Source organism: Aulonocara stuartgranti, assembly GCF_965226115.1.
Source record: "Aulonocara stuartgranti genome assembly, chromosome: 20".
NCBI lineage: Eukaryota > Metazoa > Chordata > Actinopteri > Cichliformes > Cichlidae > Aulonocara > Aulonocara stuartgranti.
The window spans coordinates 28,898,153-28,923,937 of NC_138956.1; the positions used below are offsets into that span (position 1 = coordinate 28,898,153).

The 25,785-nt window shown below is 42.3% G+C and overlaps 1 protein-coding gene across 1 annotated transcript; it reads right to left on the minus strand.

Moving 5' to 3' along the window:
* Positions 1–1,882: 1,882 nt before the first annotated feature.
* On the minus strand, positions 1,883–25,586 carry clcn6 (chloride channel 6). Its single transcript, XM_082518484.1, has 23 exons — positions 25,482–25,586; positions 24,131–24,187; positions 23,921–23,986; positions 22,537–22,602; positions 22,395–22,461; positions 21,803–21,909; positions 21,469–21,595; positions 20,521–20,588; positions 20,315–20,373; positions 18,699–18,831; positions 18,092–18,205; positions 15,995–16,161; positions 13,212–13,320; positions 11,081–11,210; positions 10,794–10,947; positions 9,186–9,342; positions 8,994–9,100; positions 6,826–7,012; positions 5,708–5,868; positions 4,208–4,364; positions 4,018–4,125; positions 3,806–3,931; positions 1,883–3,699 (listed from the first exon to the last, which is right to left on the minus strand). The coding sequence occupies exons 1-23, from the start codon at positions 25,554–25,556 to the stop codon at positions 3,619–3,621; spliced, it is 2,583 nt and encodes an 860-aa protein (XP_082374610.1). The 5' UTR covers positions 25,557–25,586; the 3' UTR covers positions 1,883–3,618.
* Between the last annotated feature and the right edge of the window lie 199 nt (positions 25,587–25,785).

The following is a 25,785-nucleotide window of genomic DNA, read 5'->3' on the forward strand; positions in this document are numbered from 1 at the left end:
GATGGCCGCCCCTCCCTGAGCCTGGTTCTGCCGGAGGTTTCTTCCTGTTAAAAGGGAGTTTTTCCTTCCCACTGTCGCCAAAGTGCTTGCTCATAGGGGGTCATATGATTGTTGGGTTTTTCTCTGTATCTATGAAGCGCCTTGAGGCGACTTTTGTTGTGATTTGGCGCTATATAAATAAAATTGAATTGAATTGAATTGAATTGAACTTTGGCCAAAATGGAGACATACAAACATGCCAACAAAGTTACTCAGTCAAGAGCAAACAGTAGTACTGTGCCAAAGCGCAAATTATGCTGTTCTGCATAGGCCCGAACCCCCTCAGATCATTGACAAGACACTCTACGGATACATGGATGACATCAAGCTGTATGCCAAGAATGAACGAGAGTCACTGATCCACACCACCAGGATCTACAGCAAGGACATCGGAATGTTGTTCGGACTGGAGAAGTGTAGTTGGATGGTAACAAAGAGAGTTAAGGTAGTCAGAACTGAGGGACTGAACTACCAGAAGGCAACATTGCAGACACAGAGGACAGCTCCAGGTACCTGGGGATCCCACAGGCAAATGGGAACCATGAAGAGGCTGCTAGAAAAGCTGCAACCACCAAGTACCTGCAGAGGGTCAGGCAAGTCCTGAGGAGTCAGCTGAACAGTAAGAACAAGATCAACACCTGATCAGGTAACCTGCTGGGATAATAAGCTGGCCAAAGGAAGAGATAGAACCCACTGATATCAAGACCAGGAAGCTCCTGACTATGCATGGAGTGTTTCACCCCAGGTCCAGCGCCCTGGAGAGAAATCTTATATAATTAGTCATGTAAATGTATGTCTCTGATTGATTTCCACTGCCATACAAAATAAGGGTTATCAAAATTAATTGTGCCACAATCAATGTCATACAGTAAAACAAAACCAAAAATAAATGTGAACAACTTGAAATAAGATCTCCTCCTAATAAAACACTGAACTAGGAGAAATATATAACACCAGGCACCTCCCTCATCCCTCCAAGCTGCCCCACAGATGTATAATCCCCCCACAAAAACAGCCCATGCAGCACTGGAGTGGTTGCCTCCAGATTCCCTCCAAGCCCTCTTGTGTAAAGTGCAGCTTCTGTGATTACTGAATAAAATGATTTACCCATTTAGATCCCAAAATGAACACGAAATTAAGAAACCACGCATATTTTACAACAAAAACAACGGTACCGTTTAAGAACTGCTTCTCAGGCAAAATACAAAGCTCTATATGGACCATGTTAGTTCTCTGCACTACAAATGTTACTGTAAAACCACCTTTCATCCCCACTTTGCATTGTTGTCCATAGCATAAAGTTCACTTCCATAAACTGTCTGTATATTGGAGGTTTTCTCATGCTGAAACAGTTTTTCTTTCCCACTGTTGCCAAGTGCTTGCTCCAAGGGGGATGTTTGATTGTTGGGTCTTTACTTCACAACATAAAGCTTCCTGAGGCAACTGTTGTTGTGATTTGGTGGCATATAAATAGAATTGAACTGAACTACATGGAACACTGCATCTATTATAACAGCATGGCTTCGTAGTACAATAGTAAAAAAAGTGTTGAAATTGCCTGGCTGCAATGCAGATCTTTCACCAATTAAAGACAGCTGGCACAATGTGAAACAAGATGAACTATAAAAATGAAAACAAGAGAAGATGCTTCACGGCAGTAAACGTCCAGTGAGACATGTTGCTGCCATCATGGTACATTTCCTCACTTTAAACTCTGATTTTATTCTGTTTTGAATAAACGATGCCTTTATTGCTAATCACTACATTCTGTTTTACACACCGCCCCAATGCTTTCAGAAAGGACGGACCGTACATCTTATTTAAACCAAAACAAACACAAACACACAAAACAAGGATCTTTATTTAAGTCATAGAACAGAGGGCAACATAAGAATGGTTTTACATCGCGCGTTCTCTAGTATGTGACCACGATCCAGGGCAGCCTCGGCCCATCAGTGAGCGAATCGCTCACTGATGGGCTCACTGACTAGAGTCAGTAAATCATAAAGATAAAACTGTATAAAAATAAACCACAGCGCAGAGGCTACACTAAAATAAGAAATGTTTGACGTACACGTGTGCTGTTGTGCTTGCCAATAATAAAATAACCATACACATAAAGGAATTTCACCTCTTTGACTTGCCTTTACTCACATCTTTAGTCCCTTTTAGGAATGACAGTGAAATGATGTACCGGAAAATCAGATTAGAAACATATTGTTGAAAAAAGTAATAGTATGAGAAACAAAATACATAATAGACATTTGTTTTTCTAAAATATGGCTCTGCATTAAAAAATATTTAAATGACATAACACGTTGGTCAGTGAAACCTGATCATCACAGCCCTCACAAGTCCAACACTGAACTCTGTGAACACAAACATGGATTTACAGACAGCTCAAGTGGTTACAAATGTTACAGTACGGCATGTGCAACAAGGTCACAACGTTACTGCTGAGCTCTGGGTTAGTGTCAGACCGTGGGGACATCCGCCTGCTTTTAGTGCACATATCCAGTTCATCACAAAGATTCAAATAATATACAGACAAAAATAAAAGTGCTATAGTGATAAAGCAAAATCAAAACATCAAAAGCAACATTCAGTCATGAAGCCATTCGGGAATCCTCAGTAGATGACATTTCATTTTGGAAGTTTGTGTCCTGTGCGTCAAACTGCGAGAAAAACAATCAGCAACGCACTGAAGCCACTGCTGCTTTTAGATGATTAGAGTGAGACGGACATGCTAGTTTGAATTTATTATAAGATGCAGATCTTCCTTCTGTCTAAGAGCTGTTCAGTTGGTTTCCCCCTCAAACCACACGAAGATCTCTCCCGTTTAAAGGGGGCTCTTCCTTCTTACCATTGCTGCTGCTGACTGCTGGGGTTCTCCCTCTAGTACTGTAGGGTCTTTGAGTTTTTCTTTCTTTTTAGTATCAACTCTTTAACCAGTGGAGACACGTTGGAAGCTCAGCAAAACAAAAGACAAATTAAGATGATACAATGTTCACCAAATGTACTGACGACAGGGTTAATGGTGCATTCTCACTGGATAAACAAGCTGCTTCATGTTTATATATGACAGAAAAATCCTTGCCGTCACTTCTAGAGTTAAATATTTGTAGGAAGGTGGACGTGCATGGACCTGTTCCTCCTCTGGGAACACATAATGTCCTTGAGAATTATCGGAATACTAGTGAGAATCTCGCATTAACGTGTGTAATGCTTTTAATGCTATCAATCATTCTGCAGCTGTTTCATCAGATGGCAGGATGACTCTCTGCGGCTCACAGCTTGAATGCACAGCAAGTGTTCTTGAATAATCAGCATCGATATCTGTGGTTTATGGTTTATTGTGTGTGTGTGTGTGTGTGTGTGTGTGTGTGTGTGTGTGTGTGTGTGTGTGTGTTAGCACACTGGAGGTTGGACTGAAGAAGACCAAAAAGACTGCAGTGATTGACAGCTGAAAGGTTTCGTTACCTGGATAACGACGCCCCCTACTGTACAGAGGATGTATGTGCATGTGTGTGTGTCAGAACGCTATCAGGGATGGAGGAGGTTTGAGGGGAGGCAGCTGGGTCAAATGGTGATGTAGTGCTGTCGCAGTTTGGCCATCAGGAACTCGTGGGTTAAATTGTGTCGTGTGATTATTCCCACAATCTAAAAAAAAAAAAAAAAAGAGTTGAGTTGGTGAGGACAACATAACACAACAACTCTGTGGCTTCCTCACACGTTTACTAGAGGCATGAAAGCCCAAATCACTTACTTCTCCAACAGCATTAACCACGGGTAAGTGTCGCAGGCCCATAGTCCTGAAGAGGTTAAACACCTGGGAGATGCGGGCATTGGGTGAAACAGTGTAGGGACACGGGTTCATGTAGGGGGTGACATCCTGGGTACACAGAAAGGACGGCCTGTTAATGAATCTGAGTTTTCTGCTTGATTATTTTCTGTCTCAGTCAGGTAAATCGAACGTACCACTATCATGCGAGGGCTGAGCAGGGTGAGGTCGAGGTCATGGATGTCAGGGTAGCGTGGGTAATCTTCAGTCATCTCTGCATACGACAACCTAGGCTGATTGGTGCTCTGCGTCAGAGGGTACAGAGAAACTGCTCGTATAGAAAAAGTCATCTCATTTATTATCTACACATGTGTGTCAATGACTGACCGACTGGTTCTCGGCGTAGCACACCCCTCGTATGAGCAGGTTAACCAGCTGGGAGCGAAGGATGAGACCGTGAAAGGTTAGCGGCCTGAAGCGCTCCTCCATGGTCCACTCCTCACTGGGAGACTGGTCTGGGTACAGGTTAGGGTAGGGAGCATGCCTGCAGCACAGAAATCACAGGAGTGCCAGATTTATTTGCAGTTATTATGCACCACAAAGAAAACACAGACAGAATGAAAGGCAGTGTTACAAATACTTGTAGTTACTATGTGCACTGACAGCATGAGGAGTAAATTCAAAAACTTGTGGTAAATATTAGCAGTTCAACTCATTATACTACGCCATTCGACATCAGCTTCTCTGGTCATTTGTCATCTGTCTGGAGCAGGGGTGGGAACTCCAGGACTTGAGGGCCGGTGTCCTGCAGGTTTTGGGTATCACCCTGGTTCAACACACCTGAATCAAATGTTCAGTTCATTACCAGGCCTCTGGAGAACTTCAGGACATGTTGAGGAGGTAATTTAGCCATTTAACCCTCTCAAGGCAGGCGTTGCAGATTTGCAACAGTTAAAAGCTAACAACCTGATTACCCCACATACATATTTTATGAGGTTTTTTTTACTCAGAAGTACCACTGCAGGTATTCTTTTGTGCATTAGCAACAAAAACTTAATTTGAGCCTGAGAGGGTTAAATCAGCTGACACATCTAAAACCTGCAGGACAGCGGCCCCTGGAGTTCCCACCCCTGCTCCTGAGCGCTGCTTCTGGGTCCCCTTGGTTATACTGCCTCCTCTTGGTCTAAAGAATTATTTCGGACAAACTTCAAAAAACAAAAAACAAACCTCTGACACTGATGATGACAAGAGATTGTAATCAAATCTGTAACATTCAAACTTCTCTGAATTTTAAATCTTTCCTCTCAAGGGGTGGCTGTAGCTGTAGCTCAGCGGGTCATCTCCTAATCGGGAGGTGGTTTGATTCCCTGGCTGCACCAGTCTGCATGACAAATACATACCTTGGGCAAGATGCTAAGCCTGACCAACTCCGGTATAAATGTTTGTGTTTTCGGTCCATTTACCAAATACAAAACCTTAAATAATTAGGCCCCATTTTATCCAGGTTTCAGCTTTCAAGCCCCTCGTCTGTGGATCTCCCAGTTTTTATTTGGGACACAGACACTGTCTGTACTTTTAAGATTAGTCTAAAAACGTTCCTTTTTCATAAAACACATAGTTAGGGCTGGATCAGGTGACCCTGAACTCTGTTATTGCTATGCTACACTAGGCCGAGTGCTCGTCAGTCAGCTGTCTAATTACTTCTGGCCCTCTGAAACTATAAATGTCTAAGTATTAATAGTTACTGCCGTATTGTTATCAGACATCCTGAATTAGAGCTTGATGTCTGCACTTTAATCACAACTTGATTGTTTGATTTAAAATCCACTGAGATCAAATTTAGAGGTAAAACTTCAGAGACTGTCTGGATGTGTTTATCTGGCCTACCTCCTCTCTAACATCTGCTGCAGCAGGTCTTCTCCCTCTTCTGAAGGTTCGACTGCAGCACTTTGCTCATCGCAAACATTCCTCAGCTCGCTCGATGGGTACGACTTCATGGACTGGCAGCGCCGTCGCTGTTCGCCCGCACGTGACACAACACTGGATTTCTACATGTAACAGTCAAGGGTTAGAAGAAAACACAGCCTTCAAAAACCACAACAATGATTTCATCCAAAAATAAAGAAACATGAAATTCTTAAATAATTATCTGCACATCAACATATTGCAAAGCTTTGCTCACTACAGAGCCAAACCTATGGGCTCGCACTTTCAAACCCACTGATTCTCCCTGGAGACAAAAATACAAGCTCGGTAGCTGATGTTACTTTGGTTTTTATACTTTATTTAGCTCAGTAACATTTCCTGCTGCCTCTAGGTTTTGTTAAACACTACTTCAACACAGACCATCGAAATGATAGAACCAGTGACAGAAAACTCGATCATCACAGTCTGACCTGTTAGGAAGCACAAACCGTATGAATCCATTTGATCTGCTTCACAAGTGACAACAAGTGCACTGCAGACACACTCAGGCTGCACATACATATGTGGAGACCACCGGTGGCTCCCCGTTCTCTTCGTGTTCACACTTTCATTTGCACCCAAGCAGATGAAACTGATGCATGTTGGTTTCTGCTTCCTTACTGGACAGACTGATACACCAAATGTTTACACTGTGAGGATCAATTTGCATGAATGACACGGCAAAATAGAGCTGACCAAATCAATCATAGTTTCTACTGTTGTTTAATTCTTAATCTTGGAAGGGAAACAAATCCACATTCTTTTCAGAATTATACAAATTACTGACTGCTGTAAAAGTCTGCATGCTCTTTGTTAAATCGATGACGTGTCTGTATCAAAACTATATTATGGGACGAGCAATGAGGAATTAGAAAAAACGAAGAAAAAAGCAGAAGCAACCTGAAGGACATTGCTGGAGGGGCTACAGTGTCACTAAAGAAATGTTTCAAAGTCACTGCTGCCCCTGGTGGGGGGAGCCTTAATCACCTCCATTTGGACGGGAAGCTTGAGCTTGAGCTCTGTAAAAGAGCAGGACATACCTTGAAGTGGATATTGTTGCTGATCAGGATGTTGCCCTTCATGAAATCCCTCTCATTCTGACGGTTTTCAGTAACTACGGGGAAGGCATGGTAGACCGTGGTGCGCAGAATGCTGACTAGAGACTGGACTCGGGTGTGGGGGTACACGTAAGTCAAGTTGGTCTCCATGATATCACTGGCTGTCAGCCTTGAAGAAATGAGAGATAAAGACAACCTGAGTCCACAGGAAGAGCGACCATGCTCGAATCACACAGTTTGGGTTTTTAACCTCACCCTCACACTGCAGGCTTATAATAATAATAATAATAATGGATACTTTATTGATCCCCATGGGGAAATTACTTGTTTTTCTCTGCATTTGACCCATTCACTCTGTGAAGCAGTGGGCAGCCCACTAAGCAGGCACCCGGGGAGCAGTGTGTAGGGACGGTACCTTGCTCAGGGGTACCTCAGGGTAGCCGTTAAGTGGATTCGAACCGCCGACCTTCCGATCATGGGGCGACCACTTTACCTACTGAGCTATCCCTGCCCCTATCATGGGGTTCCTAGAATCTGTAAAGGCAGAAAACGAGACAGAGCCTCTCATGCTAATGCTGAGACTGACAGCTTTGTCTTTTTGATGAAGTGCATCGAGGAAGCTTTGACACTGCTTCAGCCTTTCACCAAAATGGACTAAATTCATTTTTCACCTACATTTTTTTCAACTATTTGCAAAAATCTCAAGCATCTAAACCGTTTGAGGCGTGTATTCACCGATGAAAGGCAACATCAAATCCCCTGACAGATCAGCTCTGCAATATAAAGTCTTGTCATAAACCACCTCATTTTTCAATTTCCACCTTAACCCTTCAGCTGCTCACCATGGTGGAGGGGTTTGTGTGCTCCAGTGATGCTAGGTTGAGGAGGCTCGTTTTGTACCCTCCCCGGGACAGGATTACTGGGGCCACACCCTCGAGTCAGGCCTGGGGAGGTAGCTCGATGGAGAGTGCCTGGTGGGTGGGCTTTAGCCCATGGGGTTTGGCCGGACTCAGCCAGTCTCTCTTCTGTAGACCCACCACCTGCAGGAGGTGCCATAAAGGTCCGAGCATTGTGTCTCGGGGTCTCAGGGTGTGTTACGCCCCTCTGCAGTCCCTAATCTCTTTGCAGTGACAGTGCAAGAGTGTTCAGCTGTTGCTAATTGACCACACCTAGTCAGGTGTGGATAAAGGCATACCTGAGGCAGGCTTTCAGGGAGGATCACTAGTCTTTGCCTTGGTGGTGCCAGCTACTTTAGCCAACTTGCCATGTAATTTTAGAAAAAACTATTCTTGTTGAAATTCTGGTGTTCGTCTCCATATTTATGTTGCGGCTTTCAAGCCGGGTCATAACAGGGTGTTTTTCACAAGTGAGAAGAGAGGCAGATTAACACATGGGTTGATGCTGCGTCTACAGTACCGATTCGTCTTGGTAAATAAAGAGCGAAGCATAAAAGTAAAGCTTTTCTGATCAATTTACATCCCTACATGACCTGTGGTCACAAGCTCTGGGTAGCGATCGAAAGAATGAGATTGTGGTTCCCGCAGATAAGCTGGAGCTCTGGGCATTCTTGCTTTTAGGGTGCTAGCTCCACAATCCGGCCCCAGACGAGCATTGAATGGAACAATGAAGTATCAGACCTGTGCTTTGTGTAAGCAAGTAAGTAAGTAAAACTTTATTTATATAGCACCTTTCTAGACCTTTCTTGTGCTTCACACAAGGATAACAAAGCATAAAACAAACAGACAACAGTTAGCAAAATGCAATTCTAAAAAGTGTGATTTAGTTGTTTTTTGAAAGAAGCTACTGAGTCCAGAGATCTTATGCTCAGTGGGACAGAGTTCCACAGTCTGGGAGCCACAGTGGCAAAAGCTGTCTCCCTTAGTTCTCAGCTTTGTATGATGAATGACAAGAAGACCCTGATCACATGACCTCAGAGACCTGCTAGGAACATAAGGCTGTAGAAGTTCAATGATGTAGGCAACAGAAGAAAAAAAACGAATAGATACTTGAGGTTGGCAGCTGCATTGATCTGGAGAGTTGAACTGCTCTGGGCTAAGGAGGGATACCAACGCCTACTGACAATGCTGACAACACAGTTCATCCACCACAAGGGCCAACTGTCCTTTTTTGTTGCCAACAACAATTCTTACCTGTCCATCTCTACCTCAGTCTCCCACTCGAGCAGAGGCACTCCTCTCAGCTGGATGTGTATATCATAGATGCCCTTGTTGAAGAAATCACCAGTCCACTTGGCAACCTGACAGTCAACACAAAAGAATTTGCACATGAACTCAGGTCACAGTGGCGAACAGTGCAAAGTGCAAAAACACATGGTTGTGTACCATTAGCGTAATCATGATGGGCAGCCCGTATGTGATTTCATTGGTGGATTCAATGAGGATGACAGTGAGGCTGATGGTCATTCTGACCACACCTCCAAGGAAGGCAGCAGCTCCAATGAGAGCAAAGGTTCCTGAGTAGATGTCCATTCCCAGTTTCCTAACAGAGGACAGACTCATTAAGAACCAGTATAACCACTATGAGAGAATGTGACAACTGAAAGTGTTACGACTCAGTTTGCTTTGTTTTTACTCTGATAAGGTCGATAATGTCTGTTCATTTTGTTCAGTCTTTTCTATCATGTAAGCTGCAGGTGGCAGCTTGTTGGAGATTGGATGCACCACCTTTTAATTGATACCCATCCAGACCAGTTTGGCTCCACCTTCTTCCTGACTCCCAGACAGATTGTGTCGTGTTTCTGAATCAAGAAATGTCTGAATCTAGAAGAGCTGGATTAGCAGCTTTGTATGTACTGTCAGTTCTCTACAAATAGCCCAGGTAAACACATTTCTCCTGTTTCTGTTAGCGAAGGATGTAAGAGTCCTGCATTGCTTTTGTTTATTTTTGGGGTAATTCCCCTGAGAACACTGTGAGTTTCAGCTGTACCCACCCTGACCTTTTGTAAGTGGAAAATACACCAAAATGTTTGGAGTGCAAATCTTGCCGCAGCACTGGGAGTGAGGAACAAGGAGTTACTTCTATGGTATTCTCTGGCTGTCTTAGGCTGGGGTGTAATATAAAGTGTAGGGGCACCAACTAACTGGAAGCTGGGCGGTTTGATACCTAAATATCACACCTGCTAAATATCCTTGGGCCATACACTAACCCCAAGGTGCTCTCTGGTGCATCCACCCATAGATGTGAATGTTAGGCTACGTTCACACTGCAGGTCTTAATGCTCAATTCCGATTTTTTGATCAAATCCGATTTTTTTTTCTCTGCTTGTTCACACTACAAATAAAATGTGACAGCAAACGCGCTCTAGTGTGAACGGTTCACGGCCCTCAAAGCGGCCGCATGCGCAAAAGAAGACGTCACAGACAACGCGCTCTGTTTACGGAAGTAAAAATGGCGGCTACAGAGTGAGTAGGTGTTGTTGCAGCAGCCTATCAATTTCTGCACAGTCGTAACCGACAGAATTTTGACAAATTAATTAGAGAAAGAAGGACACTGAGAAAACAGAGAGCCGTGCTTTAACAATGGCCGCCATGCTTTCTCGTTTGTCTTCTCCGGCGCTGATAATTGGCGTCTGTCTTGTGTCAGTGACGTAAAAGACGGATATAATGCGACATGACCATTCAAACAGCAGTCGCTTTCTAAAACATCAGATATGTATCGGATTCAGTACCACATATGAAAGTGACCCAGATTGGATTTGAAATATCGGATTTGTGCTGTTCACATTGTCATACCATGATCGGATATGGGTCGCATAGGGTCAAAAAAGTCAGATTTGATGTGCTTTCACCTGCAGTGTGAACGTAGCCTTAGATAGAAAACACTTGAGCAGAAAAAAGTGCTTGTATCAACAGTGACTGCTCTCAGTTCAGCTCAACACAAGGCTGTGACAGAGAAAAAGTGAGAAAAAGCATATTCTAATTAGTTCTTACACTTTGAGCACGTTGGCAACCAAGCGTCCAAAAGCTGCCCCACACAGCAGTGAGGGGACAAAAAGGCCACTGGGGACAGACACACCATATGTCCAACAGGCCAGCAGGAAGTATAAGAAGAAGAACACTGACAGAGTCACAGGGCTGAAGGTACCTGAGGGGGAGAGTTAGAAACCAGTTTATTGATAGAATTGAACTTGATTTTTGAAAAATGGCCTAAAATGCCACTTCACTGTACGGGGTACATGAGTAATGCATGGAATGAATCATGTGTGAACTCATCTAACCATCCTGATGGAAGAGCTGGTGGATGGCTGCCTCCTGTGGGTTGAAGAACAGTGTTGCCATGTCATTGTAGGTCTTGTTTGAGCAGAAGAACTGTCGAATGGTTGAGTTGATGTCCTCACTGCCAGCCAGCTAAAAAACATACGTCACAGGTTAACATGGTCACATAGTGAGGCTCTATTTTTCACCGGAGCTCCAGTATCCAGAGTCGTACGTAGTGAGGAGGTAAAATTATTAACAAGATGATCGACCTCTGTTGGACTAGCGTTCAGGTAGCTGCTCTGCTCTGTGTTGGTACAGGGCATTGAAGATAATAACAGTGGGTGGATTATATTCTTAAACTTAGTCACAGCGCTTTCAGAAAGACATCTACTGTGATAAAGTCTACTCCCCACTGCTGTGTAATCAATTATTGTAAATGTAAATGTTATCAGGAAATGATCAGACAGGAGAGGGTTTTCAGGAAACACTGTTAAATGTTCAGTTTCTATGCCATATGTTAACACAAGATGTGGAGTGTGGTTAAAGTGGTGGGTGGGTTCTTTTACATTTTGACAGAAGCCAACTGAGTCTAATAACAGATGAAATGCTGTGTTGTCATTTTTAATATATCGTTCTGTCATAAATCAGCACATTTTTAGGAGATGTTCTGCTTGACCACCTGATTTGTATAAAACTTTTATGATTTAAAGTTTAAACATATAAATAAAAAATTAATAAGCTTATATATCATTCAGACATCATCACTGATTAAAATGTGAAGTTTAATACTGTATGGGTCTTTACCAGACAGCTTGAAATAATTTCCATATTTTAGTGGGCCAATACTCATATTTTGTGATGCATCTGTGCCAAATTGCAGATCCTCATTTATTTTAATGGTAGAAACACTTGTAGTCCAAGAAAGGTCGTAGGTCGTACACAGGGAGCAGGCAGGAAAACCTCGGGATCCCGCTTCTATGGACTTATAGTCACTCACTCACATGTACTCAGCCTCTCCACCGGCACTGATCTACAAGTTCTCGGTACTTTGGATGTTTGCATTTGTTTGCTTCTTCCAGCACGATCCTCACAGGGAACTGTAAGCTTAACTACAAGGACTCTTTCAGGGAGAAATAGCTGTAAGTACCATATCTGGCCTCAATGAGGTTGGTGTCATATGGTTTGGGAACTTCTCTTGATGCGTGTGTGAGTCTCAGTCTAAAGCTGAAAAGGCCGTCTGATGGTTTGAGGCTTCTCTCTAGCCAACAGCAAGCAGCTGTGCTGGGGGTGGCATCAGCTCAGGAGGTAGAGCAGGTCACCTACTAATCAGAGGTTTGATCCCTGTCTGCATGCCAAATATCCTGGGCCAAGATACTCTCTGATGAATGTGTGAGACTTTTGGATAGAAAGCACTTACATGCTCCAGCACAGTAGACCAGTGCCACAAGAACCAGTCCATTTACCATGTTGGCCAATGAATTGAAGATGGTATTCACGGTACATGTTCATAAATATTTAAGTAAATATTTGAGCAGAAAATATTCTGAAACTTTGATGATTACAGATGGAATGAAAAAGGAAAACATATTGAACTAAAGTATTTTCTGTTAGCAAAGCATCTGAAAACTCAAGAATCCTGCTCTGTTTGAACAGGACAGTCTTATTTTTGTGGTACAACTTTTCATATTTGCTCAATCCAGCAAGAACATTGAAATGTAAAGTAAATTTAACTATGCACCATTAAGACGTCAGTACAATATTAAATAAAAACTGTCATGTAGTTTAATGCTAACTTTGCAAGACTTCTTGAATTAGTTTTGATATTTTAATTAGCCAGTGTCTTTTTGATACATCGGCCCCAGATTACAGATCCTGGTTCATTTTAATGGTAAGAAAGGCTCATGGAAATGTCAGGCTTTTGTCATTAATAGTTTCTGAATTATTCCCATTCAAATGGTGTGACAGATTTCAATCTGAGGAAAAAAAAGGCCTGAAAGTGGGCTGACAGATTGTTTTTCACACAAATATATCTTAAAGAGTATTTGAAGCTAAAATATCACAGTAATCATAACATACGTTTAACGTTTAGACCAGTGAAAACACACCTGTGGTGTTTTTGTTGAGTAATGCAAAGATTATTAAAATTCTTACCGTGGTGTTGTGAGCTGTGGGAGTGGACAGGTCACGACATTCACCCAGCATGGAAGCCGCAAAAATCACAATTGTTGTCACCATGGTAACCAGCAGACTCTCTAAAACTCTGGAACATTAGAACAATCGTTTATTATCCTCTGGTTAACAAAGTTAGGCACATATTTAACGACAGTTTGCACCTTTATAAAAAGAAACACAATTACAGTAACTGATTGGAAAATTATCAATTAAAAGGAGCGCCTCGTTAATTTATTCAGCAGAATACATCATCTTTCTCTCAGTGCGCAGATTTTAGGGAAGAATCTATTTAAACAAATGATAGAAAACTGGGACGGGAGCTCATTCATTACTAACAGTGCTGTTTGTAAAGGAGACGAATCTCGTTTGAGTCTGACATATCTGTGCCAGCTTCTACTGAGAACAGAAATGTATTTTCCAGTGGAAAATGTGGATGTATCACAGCTTTGAGGGCAGTGTCACTCTAACCACTGTGGCAGTGAAACAACAGTGAAATCTTTGGTCCAAATGTTTACAGACCCGTTCTGCATGTTCCTGGTCCTGATACATAACATGGATCACCAGAAGGAGTTTCTAAACACAACTCAGTTACTTTCCATAATGAACAGAGCTGTTTGTGACTTTCCAGTAGGGCTGGGCCATATCATACCGTTCACGGTAATACCGGTATAATATTGGGCTACGATAAGAAAAAGAAATACCGCAATAGAATATGGGTAAAACGTACGGAGCCCCGCAGGGGACATGGGAGAAAAAAAAATTACGATGGACTTTTGTGAGATCTCGCAAAACAAACTCGGGATCTCGCAAAAGTTTTGCGAGATCTTGCAAAAGTTTTAGCTGCATTCTTTGGCCTTCAACCTCCCGTTAGCGTCGAGACCTACTACAGCCGGGAGGAACACCGCACATCGTGCCTCGACCTCCCGGTCGGCTTCGAGCCGGCATCCGAAGAATGTGGCTAAAACTTTTGCGAGATCTCGCAAAAGTCCGTCTTAATTTTTTTTTTCTCCCATGTCCCCTGCGGGGCGCCGTAAAAACGTGCATGCGCAGTGCCTTTGTTTTCATACGCACATGGCGGAAAAAGCATGGCGGCGACGGAGAATGTGAAGGGCAAAAGCGGATCGTTAAATGAAACGGATGAACCAGAATTGGTTTTAAAAAATGCTGCAACTCCAGTGGTGTAGAACTGGTTTAGATTTCGTCCATCAGATACACAACAAAGCACTATTTTTGGTAGCGCATGCTAGCGGGCCGTCGTTATTACCTTTTTTTGGAAAATGCGGCACACTTAAAATCAATCCTTTGATTTTTCTGAAAATCAACGGTGCCCCTTATAATCCCGTGTGTCTTATGTATGAATTCTGGTTGTGTTTACTGACCTCGAAACGATTTTATGTGGCACACGGTGCTCGAAAATCTGTCAAATGTTTTAGTACAACTTTGCTAAGCTACGAAGCCGCACCGCTTGATGGATTGTCGGAGCATTACGACTATCGTAGGCAGGAGCCTCGCAGAGTGATACGCACTGCGCTTCAACATAATATTACTGTATTGTGTGTGTATAACCTCTTTTTAAGTTTTGTGGATATTATACATGGTTATGCTGAGGCTATATCGGCCAGTTTCCACTGGAAATGCCTTTTGGTTAAACTGTCAGCAAGGAATTTGCATTTGCACTGTTAATTTTTATATAACTTTAATGCACATAAAAACAGCTGCTTGTTTAAGTGAAAATACATTGATGGGTTTTTTTGCACTAATAAAGTTGTGGAGTTGTAAAGTATTTTGTCTCACATCAATTATATCATCAGTTATATCGTTATCGCAAATTTTCAAATGTATATATCGTGATAAATATTTTTGGTCATATCGCCCTGCTCTACTTTCCAGGTTTTTGTATATGTTACCATGGAGATCATTGTACTGGTACTTATAAAGCACTTTTCTAGTCTTACTGACCATGTGACCAAGTGCTTCAGACGATATATTATCTTGTCCTCTTTACATCTAATCATACATTCATACAGAATTTTATTCGATCCACTTACTGATGCATGGTCAAATTAGACTGAACAATGACTCTATTACACATGCTGCATGGACTGTGAGAGAAAACTGGAATACCTGGAGAGGAACCGTGCAGGCACACAGGGAACAGTGTGTGTGCGCCACACAGGTCTCGTATCTAGGCTTTATGGCCCATTCTAGGCTTCCTTGTTTGTTTCTCTACAGATGTCAGTATGTGAGACTTCTTCCATTCCTTTGCATGCAGCTTTATACTCCATGCAACAAAATGACAGTGGTATGCTTATTTATGCTATGATGTAACACAGGAACGTTCAGGTAATATTCTGGGTGTTGACCAACCACACATCTACCAGCTTGTTATACACAGATTTCAGGAATTTACTGAGGAATTGTTTGTAATAAAGCCTTTGCCTTTCTAACGTTTGTCCTGCTCTGAACGTTCCCTGTTATGTTTGTTCCAACTGTGAACAGCAGCTTGGCTCTGAGATAACATTATTATTGTCGGGTCTGCCTTACAATATAAAGCAGCTTGAGACTCTTGTTGTGATTTGGTGCTATATAAATAAAATTGAATTGTAGATGCTGTTCACACATTTATGCATTATCAGTTGATCACTTTAAAAACCTTTCACTTCAGTTCATGTTTGTCTTACACCAAACTGCTCGCGTCCTAGTGTCACAGTCTGATGAACATGAAAAGCACAGATGGGATCAAAGATGGTCAAACAGTTCACCTGATAAACTTGGCCTTAGGATGAATGTGTCTTATGCGATACTTGGCCAGGTTCTTGTTCATGCAGTTAAAGAGCGCCCCCAGAAGGCCGCCCACCACACCCATCAGGACAAAGAAGGCAAGATCCACAGCTGTCCACAGGTGGCAGTTCTTGTCTCCATCTGGACACTGGTCAGCAAGAGGAATAAAACCATAATAATATTTACATCAGGCTGATATTTAGGGATGGGTATCGTTTAGGTTTTATCCGATACCGGTGCCAAACCGGTGCGTTTGAAACGGTGCCGGTGCTTAAACGGTGCTTAAAGAATGGTCCAAAAACCTCTCATGTTCAGCTGTTTTTTGTAAAAAGATAACAATGTTAGCCTTTTCTGCAGCTATGGGGCATATATGGTATCACTCTTGGCTGGAAGCAGTGCTTAAACAATGGAAAAAACACAAACTTTGTCCAAAAACCTCTCATGTTTAACTGTTTTCCACTTTTTCTTTGGTCATTTTAGCCTTATTGGCCAGGGTGAAGGGAGTATCTGCCATCAAACAAGAAGACAGCTGCATGTAACTACGACGGTGTTTGCTAGTTCACCTTACATGCATTCATGTAATAACGTGGTTAGCCTACTCAACGTAAATTACACACGAACAACATTAAGCTACTCACGCAGAGAAGAACGGCTGCTGCTGCATCATCATCCTCATCATTTCTGCTACACTGACCCGTGTTTTTGGGGGATGTTGCTAAATCCGGGTCCGATAACAGGCAACCCACCCGCAGTAGATGTGCTTGGTGTGAGGTCTCGCAGCAAGCTATCAAATACGGTGCATTTCTCGGCTTTAAAAAAACCCCGCTATGCGTCACCAGGTGTTTCATCGGATTTGAGGTGTTACCTCTTTTGACAGTATCACAGTATCACCTTAAAGCTCTTGTTGCTGCTGAGTTTGCATATTTTGCTGTGAAGTACAGCCAGACTTTTGACCGCTTTGCCTTGGGCATTTTTAATCTGTAGCTCTGCTCTAACAGAACGTACGTACCTGGCCCCGCCTACTATCCTCGGAAACGTAAAACGATTGGCTAGAATCTAAAGTGTATCACAGCTCAGGAAAAAAAAAGCACCGAAATAAAGCACCGAAATGTGCGCTGCTTTTCGGTCTGGTTACTACCGTTTATGTCAGAACCGGTGCCATCATGTGGGTACAGAAGGAAAAGTCAAAACTGGAAGCAAACGAATCACCAAGCTTCTTTTTCCAAGTTTTTTTCTACAAAGTCTAATCTTTGCAAAGTGTTGCAACATCTCCCTCTGTAGAATCTGTCAATCTCTGCACATCTATACTGACACATCATTAAAATTGGGCTAAAGACCTGCGAAATCCGACACTCGCGTCTTCAACACAGCTGCCAGGTTACATAAATTGAGTGGTGCATGACCTGCAGATCTTTAGTCATGTCAGCAGCTGTCACATCAGTTCAACATCAACTTTGTTATCGAGTACTGGAAAGCTCTGCACAGCGGGTATTAACTGGGTCGGTTGCAAGAGATATCACAGACAGGAAGAGGCAGTAACGATGATGTGAGGAGCAGATATGAGGTGAGATGGTGGAACAGTTGGGCTAATGGTGACCCCACAGACTCTGTTTTTTAAATCCATATGTAAACATGTCAGAACAGATTAGTTGAGATTCAGATGTTTTAACTTCATTTGTGTCAGTTTTATTTACATATCACCTACTCACAAAAACAGGTGCCTCAAGGCACTTTATACGGTAAGGTAAAGCCCTACAATCCAACAATCGTGAGCCCCTGTGAACAGCATTTGGCGACAAGAAAAACTCCCTTTTTAAAGGAAGAAACCACATAAAAAAGTACCATATGGTAAAGTTTAGTCACCCCAGATCAGTGTTTCCCTACCCACAGGGTTGGCATGTTGCTTTTGGAGCCGTCCTCAAAATCAAATCAATGAGTCAATCAATACAATGAGTCACTGTGTAGACCTAAAGTCTGTTATTTCAGCATCATACTTTATATAAAAAATAAAATACTATATATAATCTTTGAAGATACATTTTGTACCACATGGAATAACAAGATAAGAAACTCTTAACCTTGAACTCTCCAAAGTTCAGGAGGCCAGGCAGCTGGAAGGAGCCCCACTTGCTGAAGTTGATTCCCGAACGGAAGAAGTTGAGAGTAAAAGTGGCCGACATGGAACAGAAGAGCTAAAACAGTAGATAGACAAGAGGAACATTTAATCACACTCATTGGTCAGTAAAGGTCAGAGAGATTGGATGGTGCACTGTGTCCTGGTCTACCTGGCTATATCTATAAAGCAGATGGATTGTTGTTGCAAATAAGGGAAAAATGACAGGATCAAATTTCATGTACTTTTATCCTCTTGGTGTACTTCTGATCCAAAGCAAACATTAATCTGTCGTGCAAACTTTCAGCTTTAGGTCAAAACCATCAACTGTTTAGGTTTAAAGACGTTTTTGCACATTTTCAGAGCTCAATTTTACAATTGACTGACGAGCAAGTAAAGCTTGTTCTCTTGTTATTTGATGACAAATGAAGCAGGTAAAATAGAAATAGAAGAATAGAATGAATTTTTATTTTATAGCATTTCAGTGTAACTCCTAAATATGATATCCAAAGAGGTATCCGTGCATCTTTATCAAAGAAATTGTGGTGAAGTAACTATAAAGGGTGACCTACCACTTTCCATGTAAGGGCTTGGTTCCAGAATGACGAGCCCTCCTCCAGACTGAAGAGGGTGCCACCGATTGGCGCACCAAAGGCAGCAGCTACTCCAGCAGCAGCACCAGCTGACACAAAGTCTCGCTTGTCCCTAAAGAACAGGTAAGAAAACTGTCAGTCACATGTCACACATGCTACACTGCTAGGAGGCAGTAACAGTGTTTGTGCCAAAAAGTTGGAACATTGTGTAAACTACAAATTACAAGAAAATTCGTTGCTTTGGAGATTATTCAAACTCTTTGAACAACTAAAAATAGACTTTGTATAGTACAGAGAGAGAGCTGGTCGATAATATTGGAGAGTCTCTGTTATACCAGAGTAGGGATAATCTTTAAGAGAGGACACATAAATAATGCGAAGGTGAAGACAGCGTCATACAGGATCATGAGCCTGAAGCTGGAAATTAAAGGGGTGGTGTTGAATGCTGTTTTATTTAGTGCCAAATCACAAAAACAGTTGCTTCAAAGCATTTTATATTGTACAGTAAAGAAAGTATAATAACGCAACACTCAGAAGATCCCCTGTGAGCAAGCACTTGGCCTCCTGTTAAGTTTTTCCTGTTTAACAGGAAGAAACCTCCAGCAGAACCAGGCTCAGGGAGGGGCAGCGACCAGCTGGGGGTGAAGGGAAGGAGACAGGGCCCAAGACGAGCAGGGGAAAAGAGTCAAAGCTTAGTAGTAACTAATGATTACATGCAAAGTGGTTTGCATAAACAAACTGAGAGTGAAAAGAGGTGAGTGAAGAAGTCAGAAGAGAAAGATGAGGAAATAGTCAAAGAAAATGTGGCCTAGGCAGAAAGATGAACAAAGCAGCCGGGAGCACAGGCGAGGTTAGGATGTGGATGCGAGGCTGGATGATAACGAAGGACAAAAGGACTTGTACTGATTGTCTACAAAGAGAAAATGAGCTGGAAAGGAAAGGATGCACAGCAGGTTAGTGTGGTTAACAATAACAACTGAAATCTACTAACAAGTGGAGAGAGTGTGTTGAGAAGATGGTAGGAGTGCTGTGAGGGGCTCAGGAATGAAGAGAGAGGATGGATGGAGCAAAGTCAGTGAATCAGGAACTGCAGAGGATTAGTAAGGAGGACAAGAGTGCAGCTGTGAATTCACACCATGCTCTGTATTAGAAATCATTCCCATGTTTCATCTTATCCAGATTATTAATCCCTTGTTCTTTTTTCTCAACAGACTCTCCTTGAATGAAGCTGTGTCGGTCAGCTTCTTCCAACGATGCGTCCACTGCTCCACGCCTCCTGCAGCTGAGCCACGGACCACAATCTGCAAGTTCGTCACTTACAAGGCTTCTAAGTAAACTTATGTCACACCCTTGCAAAAGCAGTTATACTGGCTCCCAGTCAGTGTCAGGGTCCAGTTTAAGAGTCTGGTTTAACTTTGGGCAATTATGCAGTAAAGATTTACATCTGTAGGTCCCCAGCAGGTCCCTGAGGTTTTCAGGATATCAAGGTCTGCTGTGTATCACACAGCACTGAGCAAATCCTAGTATTCTGTTTTTATTTACATTTACACCATATTCCAACTTTAGTTTGACTCAGGATCGTTACTGTCACATACCTGTCGCTGCGGAAGTAGGGAAAGTCAAATTTGATCTTCCTGAAAGTAATGCTCTGAAACTGATGGAGAGAGAAAAGGTCTGATATCCACAAGTATGACCAGACAAATCACAAGAATAACACCAGTGCTATTTTTAGTGTCCAAAATGTTTCACAAAACAACAACAACAACTAGAACTAAGCAAACTAGAATAAGCTTTGGGGTACTTGAGGAAGGCCGGCTCCCACGATGGCTCCACTGTGGATCATTGGACCTTCCTTCCCCACAAAGAGACCTGAGCACACAGAGTCAGTCCATCAGCCTTCTGACCCTGGCTCATCATTCATCATCAACATCATTTTGCTCTAAAGTTAGCAGAAGCTGACACTGCTTGACTCAAAGTATAAAACCTCATTAGTGATCTTGTTTTGCCTTAGTTAACCTAAAACACCACCGGGAGCACAAAGATATTTCTTCTATGTTTGCTCCCAATTCTGCACCTCCCATATGAAGTCATTATGATCACAACACAAAATATTCCAATAAAGTGCTTTGCTGTCAGAGTACAGGACTGCCTGTGGTGTCTGCAGGTTACAAAAGTAGATGCTTAACAAGTATCACGCAGGGAATACCGCAGGGCATCTGTGAGGTCCATATTTTACACAACTTTCAGAAACAAGCCCAAGAACATGAAAACTCTACACAGAGTCTACCCTGCGCCTCCAGGAAGGAAACAACAGTAGTAGCCAGGGAGGAGGAGGAGGTTGTGTGTGTGCATCTACCCTGGGTTGTTGATAATATTATTATTGGGTAAATGGTAAATGGCCTGTATTTATATAGCGCTTTACTAGTCCCTAAGGACCCCAAAGCGCTTTACATATCCAGTCATCCACCCATTCACACACACATTCACACACTGGTGATGGCAAGCTACATTGTAGCCACAGCCACCCTGGGGCGCACTGACAGAGGCGAGGCTGCCGGACACTGGCGCCACCGGGCCCTCTGACCACCACCAGTAGGCAACGGGTGAAGTGTCTTGCCCAAGGACACAACGACCGAGACTGTCCGAGCCGGGGCTCGAACCGGCAACCTTCCGATTACAAGGCGAACTCCCAACTCTTGAGCCACGATCGCCCCGTACAGTAAATGTCAGGGAGTCAAACGCACTTTACCTCCAGCTACACTGAACAGGACTCCAGCAGCCTTGCAGAGAAAAGTTCGTAGTCGAACAATTCCAGGAATCTTCACTCCGTTCAAGTAACTTTTGATTTCTGGAATCCCTGATCCTGCAGCCACAGGCTGAAAACACGATACTGCAGGTCAGTGTGTAATCTACTATCACAAACATACCAGAATGAAACAACATGCTACAACCAGTTAACAAACTTGGACAGGTAGAGATGCAGGTAGACAGGTCTCAAATGCAAGGACCGCAGAATTTGCACACTTTAACTGTTAAAGCAGGAGTTCTTTCCTGAGTTTGTCAGCTGCAGCTGAGATGTTTACCTCGATGAGGACGAGTACACTGGCAATGAAGACGAAGGTCATGTTGAACGCCAGGAGCTCCAGCAAGGACAAAGACAGACAGCCTTTGTCACTGCACTTCTCTATAGCTGGAGGCTTCAGTTAAAGTAGAATCACCACATCAACAAACAAAGTGTGGTTACACACAGTAACACTCTTTAGATGAAGAGTCAGGCAGTAAATAGAAACCATATGACAGATACTAGCGAAGGGATCAAACCCAGGCATGAAAACACACATATACAGCACAGGATGAACCAAACATTACTTCACACTATTATTACAGCATCTGCATCATATGAACGCACTCTGAATTCTTTCTAGAACAAAAAGATAGACCTGACATTTGTTTGGACCAACTCTGGACAATGTTCAAACAAACACAAAAGAAAAAGGGCATAAAAATGCGCACCTGCTGTCAGCAATCTCTGAAGGAAATAATGCAATATTTTGTGCAACTTTACAAACGCTCTCCTTCTGTGCGAGGATCTTCTAAGGCACAACATTTCTGCCCAATATTTAGCTGCTTTGGTATCTGCCCATCCTCCACGTACAGAGTCATGTTAAAGGATACAATCACCAACCACAGTAAACTTTAGTTTGTTGAAGAGGCGTACGAAAAAATCCACAAACAGGCCCAGCTGAAAGAGAGCAACGTTTCTTATTGAGCAGCTGAAATCCAGCAAAACAAAAAGAAGACCCAGAATGCACCTTACCAGGCCCACTGTGACCCCGATCGCAAACACCATCATCCAATGCACCGCCTCATATTTTTTGGCTTTCTGTTGGCAGACAAGAAAATAAAAAACAGTTTTTTTCTCTCATATATAAGAGACTAAAAACATTTCTGCGTTGGATGAATAATACACACACGTTCCCAGTCGCACAGTTTGTGCTTTATTCTGTGGTTTTAGTGAGAGTTCACAAGCTCCACATACTAAATGTATTCCCCCAGCATTGAATCTATACAGGATTAAAAATGCTGTAAATAAAAGTGATGGAGACGTGGAACAGAACCTCCCTGTCACCAGGCTGTGTTCAGCATAAGCTACTATAGTGGTTTAGCAGGTAAAAAGAGAGCCACTGAAAACCGATACAGAAAACCCCTCTAACTTTAGCTAACCATGCTAATCGTGCTTCGTAGTACAGCCCGCAGGACTTTCAATGATCTGTATACAAATGCTGCCATCTGTATATGCCTCATACATCGAATGTAGGGCCGAAGAATAAAGCTTGGTGACAATGACGTAGCTCTAGAACGTTTGCAGGTATGGTGGCGTAACAGTGGCACTCCAGGGCAGTCGCATCAATATCTCTATGACTGGATAAATGGAAACGTAACGCTGACAAATAATTCACAGTAATTCTTCAGAGTCTTCATTGATATTCTTGTGGCCATGTGTAGCAGTACTGTCTGACAGTATCCTAACGGCCCTGCTGCTTTCATCCCTGACCTCCTCCCAGCTGTAGGTGAGTGCTGTTCTCTGCTGTGTTTCCTAATTCCTGGAACACTGTTATTATCACTGCAGTGACCGTGACATGTTACAGAAACTTTGATTAAATGGAGGCTAAAAGATCGTGATGCTGTCTAAGTTTAAATCCATCAACGATCCACGTGACTTCTAGATTCAAACTACTGTTACAGTCATATTTCTTTGGATTTTGAGATCTGCCCCAATAAAGTGGACAGATCCCACGTGACCTGTTCTAACATAACACTGCATAGAAAATGTTTCCTTAATCTGATAATGAATCATTCACAACTTTTAGAAAATAGGAAACATTTTTAAAAGGAGGTTTGTTCAAATTAATATTAAAATATTTGAGCTAGCTCAATATTTATAATAGAGTGGTTTCTGTGTGTCTGTGCAATCAAATATGAAAAGCTGATTAGTAACACTGATCAAGATTAAAAACACAGAGCTTTGTGGAACATCAACTTTAATACAGATCACATACAGTTTAACAGATCAGCTGCTGGCACAAGTCCTACTATCAGTGATCTCATCATGTGATGTAAAACAATAAACGTGCATCGGTGACAGCCTTTGCACAGGCGTCATCCACACAGGAGCAGATGACACATTTAACCTGTCTTACCTTGTTGTCCATCCCCTCCAGGACCTCCACATAAGGCTCACTGATGCAGCGGTCATAATCCAAGCTCTGTGGACACAAAACACTGTGTGACTATTTCCTGCCTCACACATCGATTGTGTCCAGTACTGAAAAAAATTAATCTGCTCTGGCATTTCTGCTCTAAACACATAATATAATATCTCTTTGAAGGCTTTCTCCAGCAAGTCTCACCTCATAGTCTTTCCTGGGTAGAATCTGTTCCTCGTCTGGGATTTCCCCAAGGATTGTCTGGGGGGTAAACAAACAAACACACAAACAAACAAATAACAATAATAATTATGTATGTATTTACATATACACACAAGGATATTTGACCACAAATTAAGCTTCCTACTAAAAGTTCAGCTAAATGTGTGCGCCTGCATGTTGGAAAAAATAATAAATAACAAATAAATAGAGGAAATAAACAAAGAAATGAGTGTGGAATTAGTACTTGACTCCTGCACCACCATCCAAAGCATCCAACACTGGACACACTTAGTTCCTGTAGGAAGTGATGCTCAGACTTATGGTTTAAAACCAGCGAGAAGCAACAGTTTGTTCACAGATTCTTAGACATGGAATATGTTTTATATGTGCAACATGTGAAGCTGTGCCTCAGTGAAACCACAAAATGAAGACATAAGCAGCACTGTTGCTGGGATTTGCATATATTAAACTGTCAATACAGAAAATCAATGAAAGTTTTTATATTTGGTTGTAATCTGATCTAAATCTGTTTTACATTGTGGAACTAGAACAGTTACAGTTGGAAGGTAATTGTCTCCACAGTAGGTCTCCTAGTCCATCAATAAACTCCATTTACTCTGCTGTGGTTACAAACTACAGCGATTAGTAACCTTTACTTTTTAAATGTATGTAGTTGAAAGTTTCAGAGCTTTCATGTCAAGCTGTCCCGTTAGAATTACACAGCTTTACTTAAGAGCAGCGTTCAACTCAATGCACAAACTCCAGGTTACATGTTTAACTAACGCAAATAAAGCCGGGCTATGTCCATACTGCCTTCGCAGTATACTTCTCGGAGGTCCTGTAAGACTACGCCTTTGCTTGGTGTAATCACAACATTCAAAATGTGGGGAAATAAATAGAAAGAGGTTATTTTCCACGCGACAAACACGCCGCATTGCACAATAGCTTCCCACACCTACTGAAAGATTAAAACCATATGAAATGAGGCAGAGATTAAATTGATTAAAATAAGAAGATTGCTTAATCTGAGGAAATTATAAATGGAGTTTGGTCCACGGACTATATCGTCACACGGAAAAACGGGAAGCTCTCTCTTCTGTAAGCAGCAATATTACAGCTGACTTAACGACTATACATTCATAATGTGCATTAATAAGTATTCCTCGCTTTCCTGCAAAAGAACCAAGACAAGAGAACATAGTGAGCAGCGGGGTGGAGCAGCTCAGCCAGAATAAAGCGCTTAGAATAGCTCAGAGGAAATCCTAAGAACCCCAAAGTAAACACAACATAAGCAGATGATGCTTCCTGTGCTTGTTATCACGTCTTTCTTTACCAGCTCTTCTGGGGTCCGTGTCTCTCCCTCTCTACAACAACACTGGCAACAAAAACATCTTCCACAGCACGCCATTTTCGTTGTTGTGTCATGCTGTATTCAGGGGCTGTCATAAAAAGTAAAGGTTGTTTTAGACGACTTTGAAAATACAGTAGAATAAACAATGTAAAACAAAGAACGGAGAAAATAACCGAACATATCTGAATATAGCTGAATTCTAACGTTTTACATTTTTAAAATGTATTCATAACAAATAACGTTCCAAGTAAGTTTGAGTTGCGGATTTCCGATGACAAGTAAACGC